Source organism: Megalobrama amblycephala, linkage group LG13 (assembly GCF_018812025.1).
Source record: "Megalobrama amblycephala isolate DHTTF-2021 linkage group LG13, ASM1881202v1, whole genome shotgun sequence".
NCBI classification, from domain to species: Eukaryota; Metazoa; Chordata; class Actinopteri; order Cypriniformes; family Xenocyprididae; genus Megalobrama; species Megalobrama amblycephala.
The window spans coordinates 8,701,438-8,713,835 of NC_063056.1; the positions used below are offsets into that span (position 1 = coordinate 8,701,438).

General features: G+C 36.1%; 2 protein-coding genes across 6 annotated transcripts in view; both read right to left on the reverse strand.

The window, feature by feature from the left end:
• Positions 1–182: 182 nt before the first annotated feature.
• Positions 183–1,520, reverse strand: LOC125243909 (cortexin domain-containing 1-like). The gene is made up of 2 exons (XM_048153775.1): positions 952–1,520; positions 183–760 (listed from the first exon to the last, which is right to left on the reverse strand). Exon 2 carries the CDS (start codon positions 585–587, stop codon positions 405–407), a length of 183 nt encoding a protein of 60 aa, XP_048009732.1. The 5' UTR covers positions 588–760; positions 952–1,520; the 3' UTR covers positions 183–404.
• Positions 1,521–9,720: 8,200 nt separating this feature from the next.
• Positions 9,721–12,398, reverse strand: part of LOC125243895 (adhesion G protein-coupled receptor E3-like) — a 108,022-nt gene continuing 105,344 nt past the window's right edge. For 2 of the 5 annotated variants that reach the window (XM_048153756.1, XM_048153758.1), the window contains 2 exons: positions 11,204–11,294; positions 9,722–10,953 (listed from right to left, as the gene is read on the reverse strand). In XM_048153756.1, the coding sequence (XP_048009713.1) occupies positions 11,235–11,294 (60 nt within the window). In that variant the 3' untranslated portion in view covers positions 9,722–10,953; positions 11,204–11,234. Of the gene's footprint in view, positions 10,954–11,203; positions 11,295–12,398 lie in introns of all 5 variants that reach the window. The other 3 variants (XM_048153757.1, XM_048153759.1, XM_048153760.1) reach the window with 3 other exon arrangements.

Below are 12,398 nucleotides of genomic sequence, written 5' to 3' on the forward strand. Positions count from 1 at the left end.
TTCAACTTTAGTTATGTGCGGAAAGCTCACATTGCCATGTGATCACCTGGAAAAGTGTAATAGGATCCATGCATGTGGTTTTGAGTTTCACGGCACTACAGTTAATACAGTTAAGACTCACTGAACCAAAAATAAAAGACAGAAAAAATGCAGTGGCTCGCTGAATATACTGTCACTCACCTGTTAAGAACACTGTCAGCCAACCGCATCAGTTTTGTTTATTTAGTTGTGCTTCATGATTGGCAGAATGCCACTCAGATCCCTTTTCCCAGCTGAGCTCCAAGAGAAATCCAAGAGTCAGAGGGTTAGAGAAAGTTTAGATCTGTGTCAGTTTTCTTCCAAATATCACTAAATTTTGCTACAATCAAACTGTCCTCCATCACGAGCTTAATGCATCCACCAATTCATGTCTCCACTTGCTCTTCCTGATAGGTGGAAGCAGAGATGGAGCTGTAAGGATCCAGAACCATCTGAGCACAGCGCACCACTGTAACCAGCAGAAACAAACAGAGCAGGACCAAGAAGAAGAGAGCAAAGCCCAAATCCACATCAACGTCCAGTCGAGACGTCGGAAGAGGAATGTCCATGATTATTGAGGAATCCACTTTATAGTGAGTCAAAACCAAAGAATATAGTGGTAAACTCCCAATAGATGAGCTTGATTAGGTCATGCCTTTGAAATACTGTCCAAGAGTGAGTGCTTTACATAAGTTCCCTCGTGTTCTTGTCAAAAGCAACCCTAGTCATTCATGTTGTTCTTCTGTTGGTGTAAAACAGTTGCTAGTATCAGATGAGGCTCACATTCCAGCACACAACACAGTCTTTTCTTCATCCATTTGGGCGTCTTTTCACAATAACGCACGTTTGAAACTAAATAAAGCTGCTGAGTTGCACGCAATCTCGAAATTTAATTTGTGACCAATGGAAAATGAACACGTTTGAAAGAAATACCTTGAAGGATGGTGATGGCTGATCCTGTCGGTGGCTCACCCTGCAGTCGTCGGTCAGGGATACGTGTTCTCTTATCTCCGGTATTAGCATGTCTTCCTTTGGCCTGAGAGACATACACACCAACACTTGGCACCTGTGTCCTCAATGAATAGTTAAACAGGAGATTGGTAACAATCAGGCCTTATATGGCATTAAAACGCCCCTTTAGGCTGCTTCAGAAACACTAGATTCCACTTCATGTGTTTCCTGCAACAGGTGAGCTGAGAATGATAAAGGACCGGATACTGACAGACCACAAGAAATGACGCACAACATTAGGACACAGATTGATGGAGTTCAAATGGAGGTGTAGCCGGTGACTGAAAGCTTTGAATCTACAAGGATTGAGCCACGAAGGTCCAAAAGTTTTTTTTTTCTTTGCAGTGATAATGCCATAGAGCAAGTTTGGTTCCCTAAAGAACCTTTCAGTGATCAATTATTAAAGTGTTTCACTTTATTTTAATGGTCCACTTTAGACATTCTACTAACTGTATGTAACTCCTCAACTACATGTCAACTGACTCTCAGAGTATTAGTAGACTATAACAGATTGTTATGGTCAGGGATTGCATTAGTAGAATAAGTTGACATGTTGTTGCAAGTTACTTATAGCCAGTAGAATGTCTGTTGGAGGAGCATCAAAATAAAGTGTTAGCAGATATTAAAGGATTGGCTCACTTCAGAATTAAAATTTCCTAATAATTTACTCACCCCCATGTCATCCAAGATGTTTATGTTGTTCTTTCCTCAGTCGAAAAGAAATTAAGGTTTTTGAGGAAAAAATTCCAGGATTTTTCTTCATATAGTGGACTTCAACAGTTACCAACGGGTTGAAGGTCCAAATTACAATTTAATGCAAGGCAAAAAATCTCCTCCAACTTTAAAATCATCCAACATTGTTGTTTTACCTTTTTTTATAAAGGGCATTTGAATTAGTCTTCGCACATTCGCTTTGTAGACACTGGATTGGACGGTACTTCCACCTATGTCATGCGTGACCTTTCCACCGTGATTACGCAATGTGTGGCACATCGCAGAGCAGTGCAGGATGAGCATTTGTGGTTAAAACGTACACTGTACAAAATAAAAATTCTAAAACTTCATTCACTCGACTTTTTGAGTTATCTTCTTACATTGACTTAGTTAAGTTGTATTTACTTAGAATTTTAAAGTGCCCCTATTATGCCTTTTTTAAGGTTACTAATATTGTTATGGTCTCCTACAACAGGTTTAAATGCATGCAAGAAAACACTTTTGTTTGCTCATAATATATATTTAATTTTAACCTCAGTTCACCAAAGATTGGTAAACGATTCGTTTGAAGCAGTTCAAAGAATCAGTCTCTCTAAACCACTCCTTTCTGTGAGCGTACACTGCTCTGATTGGTCAGATGGCCCAATCCTCTGTGATTGGTCTACTGCGCGCACCACGCGCCCATTGCCATAACTGAATGACAGGTATTGATTGGCAACAATATATAGACAGATAAGATTGCATAAATTGTACTGTATCAATTTAAACTCGAATCTGACGATGAAACATCTGAAGTAGTAGATCATCGAGAAAGTGATTCACAATCACGACTGGAGTACGAAGTTTCTATGTGGTAAGTGTCACCTTAGTTAGTTATTTATAAGACGTGATAGCAGCATCACTGTTATACTTTATGTAGGTGCACCAGTGGGAACTGGATCAGAATGCCAAGCGAGGCTGAAAACCTCTAACATAACAAACATTTAGGCCAGATGTGTACAGACTTTTTAGTCATAACTATTAACAAAGTAAAAAAATGGCTAGATCATTGTTTGACATTACGAAGCATCTTAACATCCTATTACAATACAGATAGAGCAGGAGAACTGTACTCTACTGTAATAATAAAAACGCAGAGGAAAAAAAACTGCTTGTTTACAGTTATGTAAGTGAACCAAGCCCAAAGTTGTTGTAAACTCCCACATAGCCGAGCACAAACGTGAATAGCTGATGATACATTGCACTTTGTAAACAATCCTTGATCATAACTCCAAGTAATAAGACAAGCTGTATTAATCGACACATTTTTAGACAATATTGGACCCACTGTATAGCAGAACTACAGAAACGTGAGTTAGCCGGTTAGAGGAGACAGACTGGTGTACGTTACACAACATAACATACAAAACTACGAATCTTGAACGATCGCTAGAAAATATAAACATCAATTATTAATCATATCAACAGGTTGAGATTCAGAGGAGCAAGCTGGTCCAAATAAACTGGTCACTGATCCATATTTTAAGACCAAGCGTTTTGTGAATCCTGCGTTTAAATCCCTGAGGTTTGAGAAGCAGTCGTCAGTAAAATGACGGGAACACAACAAAAGATTGCACTGCTGTGGTATTGTTGAAAATTTTTTCCCTGGTGTCTGCACGCGCAAAAAGTGACGTCTTGATGTCACAACGAAGTGGCTTGTGATTCATTTTACAAACGACTTGTTTAATTGACTCAGAGTCGACTCTTACATTTGAGAGACAATAACTTTAAATACAGTGCACTTTTTTTAGATTTAAAACTTTGCAGGATGTTTTCATTCACTTAGAGCTATGTTACACGCTACATGAAAGGTAATTTTTTAAAATCCATAATAGGGGCACTTTAACCCAAAAAAAAAAAAAAAAAAGTTTTATTTAAATTCTTTTGTCACTTGTAAATAATTCTTTTATTTCAAATGTTTCAGCCATGTTTCGTTGAGATCTTTCATTCAAATTAATTTCTGCACTGTAAAAAAATAAATTCTAAAAATTCATTCACTCAACTTAACTTTTTGAGTTATCTTTTTGCACAGTTGTATTAAATATATTGCCTGTCACAGAACAAGCCTCTGTGACTCCCTCTGATCGCCACCAGAGGGCACTATCACCTGAGTACTGACTTTCCTGTGGACTTAAGCAGCTCTCTCTCTGCTCTATGCAAAGTTTTATTTTAGTTTTGCCGTGGCTGACAATCCTGAGCGTTTTCTTCCTGTGTATTGTTTTCCTCGTGTATGACCCTGGACTGTTTATCTTGTTATGACCCATTGCTGCCTGTCGTTGAGTTATTGCTCTGTTTGTTTGGATTATCACCGCACTGTCAGCTGCCTGCCCTGACCACTTGCCTGCCTCGTGACTATGATACTGCTCTGCCTTGTTTGTACCTGTTACCTGTGATTGACCTTTGCTTGTTTGCGCTATAATTGTTCACAATAAAGCGGCAGATGGATCCCAACTTCTTACTACAGATGGATGACTCCTTGTTACATTGCCAAATTTTATGTTGTTTGAACTTCTAAAGTTTAGTTGGATTAACTTTATGAAAAAGTAAGGTGAACTTACTTTTTTTAAAGTTTTCAGTACAGTTCACTCAACTTAAAGGTGCAGTATGTAATAATTCTGTCCGCTAGAGGTCGCTAGAAGCCTGTTCAAAACAAAGGCGTAGCTTGATGACGCCAAGTTTAAGAGCGGAATCTTGGGACATGTGGTCTCCTCCTCAACGGACGGTGCAAAAGAATAGGGATAGGACTCGGGAAGAAATCATGTTCATGGATGCGATTATTAACGTTATTGTAGTATGAAGCAGAGCAGGACCGAGTGTTGTGGGAGCTGAACGAGACCGCAGGAGCGATTGCGCAACACACGCCTCACGAGCACCGGAACTTTTATTATGCCACTGTCGCTGGCGCCGATGCTGCTGATAAATGGCATGCAATTCATTTTAAAACGTATTGTATGATGGAGAAAAAAATACTAAACGTGTTGAGCTATATGACAATAATTAGTTTATATCATATATATATATGATACACATATATATATCAAATCAGTTGTTCCCTTGTCTATTAAAACGTGTAATATATTTAAGCATCTTTGGTGTTTCCATGGTTTCCACAAAATAAAACCGGAAACCGAGGGTAACGCGGGTATGACGCAACTGACAGGCGACTCCTCACACGTCCCGGAGCCTTGGTTAAAATTGCAATTTTCTCACGATTTACAAATAGTTGGAAATATTTGGGATATTGTAAGTACTCAAGTGAATAAAATATATAACACTGGCCTAGTGGTTTTTGGATATTTTACTGCAAAAATATTACATATTGCACCTTTAACTTTTTGAGGTACTAATTAACACTGACTTATTTAAGTTTTAATTACTTAGAATATTACAGTAAGTATTTTCAACTTGAAAAATTTAGTTATTTAAACTTACAGCTCAATAGTTTTCAATACCAAACTCCATGTTCATGTAACCTAATGTTATTTTATGAATTCAACCAAATAAATAATTATTTTATTTAAATAGTTCTTTCATGTCAATTGTAAATAATTTTTATTTCAAATGTTACAGGCATGTTTCAGTTGAGAACTTTATTCCCATTTAAATTCATTTCTACTGCCAATAATAATTTATCTGATTTCAGCCATATCAGCCATATCTGAAACATATCAACTGCAAAATCAAATCAATTACATTTCTCAAGATCTGAGCAGAGGATGATTAAACAACTCCAAAAACAGATTATTACAAACAAGTTTAACTTTATTTTTCTTTCATAAGTTGTTTCTTTCGTCATCTTGCCTTCTGCGTAATTCATGTACGCTATATTGTACAGGAGCAGCGTGTCTTACTTGTTCACAGCAGTGTGTCATGTATGTATTGGCAGTAGCAAGTCCCGTAGTTGCTCTGCAGCAGCAGCAGCAATAAAAGCAGCAGCAGCGTAGCAGATCTATTCCGCCAAGACCAAATATATCTACATTGTCATACAGATTACCATGTCAAACACTCAGAGAGTTGTCATGACAGAGCTGAACCTTAGGAGGAAAAGGTGGGGCCGGGGCATACTGCTTAAAGTGTCTATGTAGATTTTGCTGCCTGTAGCAATTTGTTTTCTTTTGTCGTTTATTATGTCAAAGTGAGCACAGACTCAAGAGTGTTTTTTTTTTTTTTTAAGCTTCGTAATTTTGTTTGTATTTTTTTTCTTTTTACACTTACTGTGAATAAGTACACCCCTACTTCTCCACTGGCATTTAATAAGTCCTCTTTGGATGATATCTGAATACTGAGCCTATCTACCACCTCCCCTTGATCCCCACGGGACACTCTACAACACAGAAAAAAAGATTAAATCAATTAAAGTTAAAAAAATTTAATTAAATCTCTCAAGATCTGATTAAACAAATCCACAAACACCATTACCAGCTTCACTTATTACTAACCAGATTGACTTTATTTCTATCATTTGTCTACAGAAGCTCTTAATAAAAAGTAACAGATGTTTAGATGTTGATGATGAATTTAGCATTTGCTTTAGTTGGGTTCTTGACCCTTGACTTTTGTACACTAGTGTCTTAAAAATACATTTGTTATGGCAAAAAAAAAAAAAAAAAAAGCCAAAAGAAAATGTGATTAGATGATGTTGGCTGTTTGTCATAGTCATATGATCAGATGAAGATGAAATTTTAAATATTCACTCAATCATCAAGAATTTCAGAAGATTACATTCAGGATGTTTTTAACACTTTAGAAACGGATAGGTTCAGTTCACTGGTCATTACATCAGCATACAGACACAAAAGCAAAAAACACTGTTTAGACTTGCACAGAATAACAGAGATGAGAGTCAGTTTACCGTGCGACTGCCGCTAGGGCGCGGAATGCGACAGTCGGATGTAAATGTTGTGTGACTGTTTATTAGACTTACACAGAATAAGTTGAGAGTCAGTGCTTTTCTAAAACCTGAAATATGAGGAAAAGTCAATAAAAAAAACTGTATTGATTGAGTCTGAGATTGGATTGAAAAAACTAGGGTGAAGTCAGCTAAAATGGGCTATCAGTTAAAATGGGCCAAGTAAGGTTGTAGCATCATATCTCTTTAAATTTTTACAGCCAATCACAATAACTGATTTTGCATTGATACTTCAACACTTGTTGACATGTAACAACAGTTTTGACTGGTCTGAGTTTTTTAAGGTGGGCAGGGCAAAGTGTTAAATAAAGCTTGTCAGAGAAATTGTAAGGAAAGTGAGCCTGACAAATTTCATTAATCACTAATAAGGGTACTAAAACAATTGTAAGTACACTTACCAACAAAGCAAAGGTTTATGAAGAATTTTTTGACATGCTCTTTCAAAAAAAAAAAAAAAAAAAGTTTAATTTAAAAAAGAAACTTTGATTTTTATGAAAAAGGTCATTTTATTAAGAAATGCTTGGTTAAGTTAAAATGGGCCACAATTTTCAGCTAAAATGGGCTGCGCACACACACACACACACACACACACACACACACACACACACACACACACACACACACACAGAGAAATTGAGGGTGAAAACAGGTTTATAGGCCTAGATGTATCCATACAAAATCTTAAGTCTTAAAAAAATTTGCATTGCAGACAGTGTGGCAAGAGGACAAGCAAAGAAAGGAAACAGTACAGTACAATGTTAAGACCTATAGCTACAGGAAATGCTAAAGTGATTTGTTTGTTTGTTTGTTTTTGTCAAAGATGTTCTAATCTTTAACAAAACGTTTAACAGATATTTGACAAGCATATATAAAAGACACCAATTCACAGAAACACATACCTATACAACATGATCAGTTCATTTTTAATTGCTTTGTTTAATGAAATATTTGTTCAACTTTCTATTTAATAAAATACATTTATGGTGTTGTTGCTATGGCACACTAAAGACAATAATGTCAATTTACTGTTAAAAATAAAATGATTTCAGCCTCTTTTTATATTTTACCTGAATGTTGTGCCTGCTGGGACCTGCTGATACTCTAAAAAATAATTTTAAAACAATTATACTTTTTCACATTTAAAAAAAATACATATATATATTTAAAAGACCCATGCTAATTTATAAAAATATAATTAGATGCATAGCTTATTTGATGGTATAAGTCATTTTTGCTGACTCACCCTACATTCATCACACGTCACAGTTCATGTCACGGTTTTTGGGGCAATTAGAGCCAACCCTTTAAAGACAAGAAGAATAGCCTACTCACCTTTATGAATGAAAGCCATTGTCAGTTTTGACAGTCCAGTTTATTTATCTTTATCCACAAACCAGTTCAGAGGACGAGTTTCCTTTACAGTTAGATAATAAACAAATTAGCCTTTGCATTGACGCATGACTTTAAAAAAAAAAGCTTTGTTTCAAAGACACATGAAAAATATTCCACATCATTTATGAACTTGAATTGGAGTTTACGGAGAGTTTTAAACAGATATTATCAAAGCATAATGCAATAAAGAATGAAATTATCCCAGAAATTATCATACACAAATCATCATAGAGCCACAAGCTGTTTCCCAAAAACTTCAGACCTGAAAAGTGGTGTAGATCTACAAGTGCTCTGGAGTTATTCGTGTTTCATCCTTAAAAAATGTTAAAGGACTTACACTAAGAGTCCTGGCCTGGTCAAAGCATAATTACTCAACTATAACTACACACAAATTAATTATAACAAATGTTTTTTTTAATTAAAGAGACTGATGAAGATCATTATGAACAGATCTTACCTGATACAGTATAATCTGATGTACAGCAGTGTTAATTTTTTAACGAAAAACTATGACGAAAATTATTCGTTGACGACCTTTTTTCCATGACTAGACTGATGAGAGACGACACCAATGTCATTAAAAGATAACTGTGACTAAACACATGTAATATCCTTGACGAAAAAAGATGAGACTGAAATGTGGCTAAAAGAATAAAAACTTTACCAAAATCACTCTTTTGAAATCACGTTTTGTTTTTGTTGAATAAAGGAGACAAAACATTTTTAGGAGCGTTCATGCTTACGGTTGCCATATTTCCAGAATTTAAACCCCCTATCAGAGCTTTTCTGTTAAAAGAACACGTTTTAAGCTACTTAAATAGTTAACAGACCCTTTTCACGGACTGTGATGACGCACTTTAATGGTCATCAGTATCGTAAATCCTGCAAAGTTTTTTATAGGCCTATTTTAATTATTTTTTTTTTTTTTTTTATGTACATTCATAACAGTAAAAAAAAAATGCACTGGAAAAATCTATTTAAGAAGGCAAATATTGTCCCTTAATGGAAAAGGTGTAATTGCAGTCTAAGTGGAAAAGAGAGGGTACGCAGAAGGATGTTAAATCCCTCAGGGGGAACGACACTCTAGAAAGTTTGAGAACCACTGAAGAGGGATATGTAGAATTGCACAAGTGCTACTGCTACAAGTGCAATGTCAATGCAGCCTGTTACCTTGATTCAGTTTTTTCATAAGCTTAAATTAAATGACCATTTTGTCTAAAGACATATAAAATAGCAATCAAAATGAATGTTGGTAACTGTAGTTTGACTAACAGTAATGACTAAAACTTGACAAAAATACAATGACTTTGTCAACTAAAACTAGACTAAAATATTAAAGACAAAAATGTGACTGAGACTAAAGAGCCTTCTCGTCTGAAGATAAAGACTAAAACTAAATCAAAAATGGCTGCCAAAATTAATACTGATGTACAGTGATCCTCACCCGACACGACTGACTGAACAAGATATTTGTGTTTGTTGAGATGCTTATAGATTAGTTATCTGTTCATCATTCTGATAAGGAAATATGAGCACTGGTCCACTGTTTCCTTCTCATATTCAAATTCAAATAACAAATGTATACTGTACAGTGCATTGTCAGGCTTTCCACACAATGCCATGTGTGGAGGTTTTTTTCTCTCTTTTTCAGTTTTAACAGTTATGTTTAATTTTAAATACAGATGCGTTGCAGAAAATGGCTTGATTTAAATTTATTTTTCAAACTAGGATATTCTTCTCAAATTAGAGTCAGTCTATTATATAGAGCTTTTTTTTTGTCTTTTGTGGAATGTGGAAAAAACACAAACCCACTTATTACATCACACTGTTTATTAAGAGATAACTTTGTAACAAAACATGTATTAGAATAAAAGCCATTATAAGATATCAGCTGTTCATATACTTATTTTAATAGTTTAGTTATAAAGGTAAATCCCCTACACCGAAACCTGTGACATTCCCTTCTGAAAATATATTTGACCACATCAATATTTAAATATAAAAAGGATCCTTAAAGAAGAAAGTAGCTTTCTGAGCTCAACAGTGAACTCAGTCTGTAAAAATATGCTTTTCACCCTCCACAAAAAAAATATTGTAGGTTTCAAAAAAAGATTAAATACAGTTTATAAATTCTACATCAATAGTATTTAGCAAAAGGTATTTTTTTTTTACCATTTAAAGACACGGGCTAAGACTACAATTAACACCCACAACATTGATTCTGTGTATTTAAATATAACATTTGTTACGAAGCAGCAGGGAAAAGGAGGAGCAAGAATCAGAATGGAAAAACATTGATTCCAAAAACACAAAGATATTCCACATCAAAAATCCAAACCAGGAACAGGAACAAAATGCAAGGAACAAGAACGTAACAGCTTTACGAAACATGCTAAAACAACGACAGACACAAGGCAACCAAAACACAGGTATAAGGCTACATTCAGACTGTCAGTCCAAATCCAAATTTTTCCAAACATTAAATGCAATTTTTAAAAATCAGTTTCGAGCTACATTCATTTGAATAATTAAAAACAAGTTTAAATGAGTAAATCTTCTATACATTTTTTTAATATTCATTTTCTTTCCTGACATACTCCAATTCTCATACTCAAATTCTGTGCATTTTGAGCACTTTTTGTATCAAGTCATATTTATTTTGTCCATCAAAGGTGTACTTTCACTTTAACTGACCGTTAGCAGTGCAGCAAAAATAGACCCAGTGCCAACACGATCGTGGCACTGCTGCTTCTGCTACGCGCTGTCACGCGGCCTCTCCGTGCAGTGTGAATGCTCTCATCTGTTAACATGGAAGCCAAAAACAATATGAGCTGCTTACGCTCTGCTGACGCATGCGGTGTGAAACCGACCTAAAAACACAAGGAAACCATGGGGCTAATGAGAGACAGGTGTAGGCAACAAGTGGCCATGGTAACAAACAAGGGTAGCTATGGAAACAGACAATGGAGTAAGGAACAAGGGCAATAAGGAACCAAACACAGGAAGTGAACACAATTGAACAGAAAAACTTCAACATAAAAGTCCTTAACCATGAGACAGGGGAATACAGGCTGGAATTATGACAACATTACATGTATATTAACGGCACTTGAGCAGTACTTTTTATTTCCTGAAGATGCTGCCATCATCCTCAGTGTTGTTTGCGTCCACAGCAAAGACATCTGAAGCACTTCCTGTACTGCTGCCTGACCTGGACAAGAATGAGACGAGAGGAGCTGAGTGACATCATGACATCAATTTAACCTCTGAAACTTTAACTTTAACCTCAGCCACAATGGAATTATAATAAACAGGTAAACAAAAGAGACTTTCTGAAGTAAACTGATACTTTTCTTAAATATACCATTTCTGGGGAGAGTGAAACGGTTTTCCTATGAAGCAGGATGATAAAATGGCTGAATTAATTACAGAGGACAACATAGAAAAAAGCCTGGGAAAGCTGGGCCTAAAAGTTTGAAGTCTTTTTAAAAGCTAAGAGTTTGAAAGCATTAATGCCATGATCAGACAGTGTCTGTTTGAATACAAACCCAATTCCAAAAAAGTTGGGACACTGTACAAATTGTGAATAAAAACAGAATGCAAGGATGTGGAAGTTTCAAATTTCAATATTTTATTCAGAATACAACATAGATGACATATCAAATGTTTAAATTGAGAAAATGTATCATTTTAAGGGAAAAATAAGTTGATTTTAAATTTCATGGCATCAACACATCTCAAAAAAGTTGGGACAAGGCCATGTTTACCACTGTGTGGCATCCCCTCTTCTTTTTATAACAGTCTGCAAACGTCTGGGGACTGAGGAGACAAGTTGCTCAAGTTTAGGAATAGGAATGTTGTCCCATTCTTGTCTAATACAGGCTTCTAGTTGCTCAACTGTCTTAGGTCTTCTTTGTCGCATCTTCCTCTTTATGATGCGTCAAATGTTTTCTATGGTTGAAAGATCTGGACTGCAGGCTGGCCATTTCAGTACCCGGATCCTTCTTCTATGCAGCCATGATGTTGTAATTGATGCAGTATGTGGTCTGGCATTGTCATGTTGGAAAATGCAAGGTCTTCCCTGAAAGAGACGACATCTGGATGGGAGCATATGTTGTTCTAGAACTTTGATATACCTTTCAGCATTGATGGTGCCTTTCCAGATGTGTAAGCTGCCCATGCCACACGCACTCATGCAACCCCATACCATCAGAGATGCAGGCTTCTGAACTGAGCACTGATAACAACTTGGGTTGTCCTTGTCCTCTTTAGTCCGGATGACATGGCGTCCCAGTTTTCCAAAAAGAACTTCAAA

What these genes read in the sequence shown, in the direction of transcription:
- LOC125243909 (XM_048153775.1), bottom strand. Translation starts at nt 587, where the DNA reads ATGGACATTCCTCTTCCGACGTCTCGACTGGACGTTGATGTGGATTTG.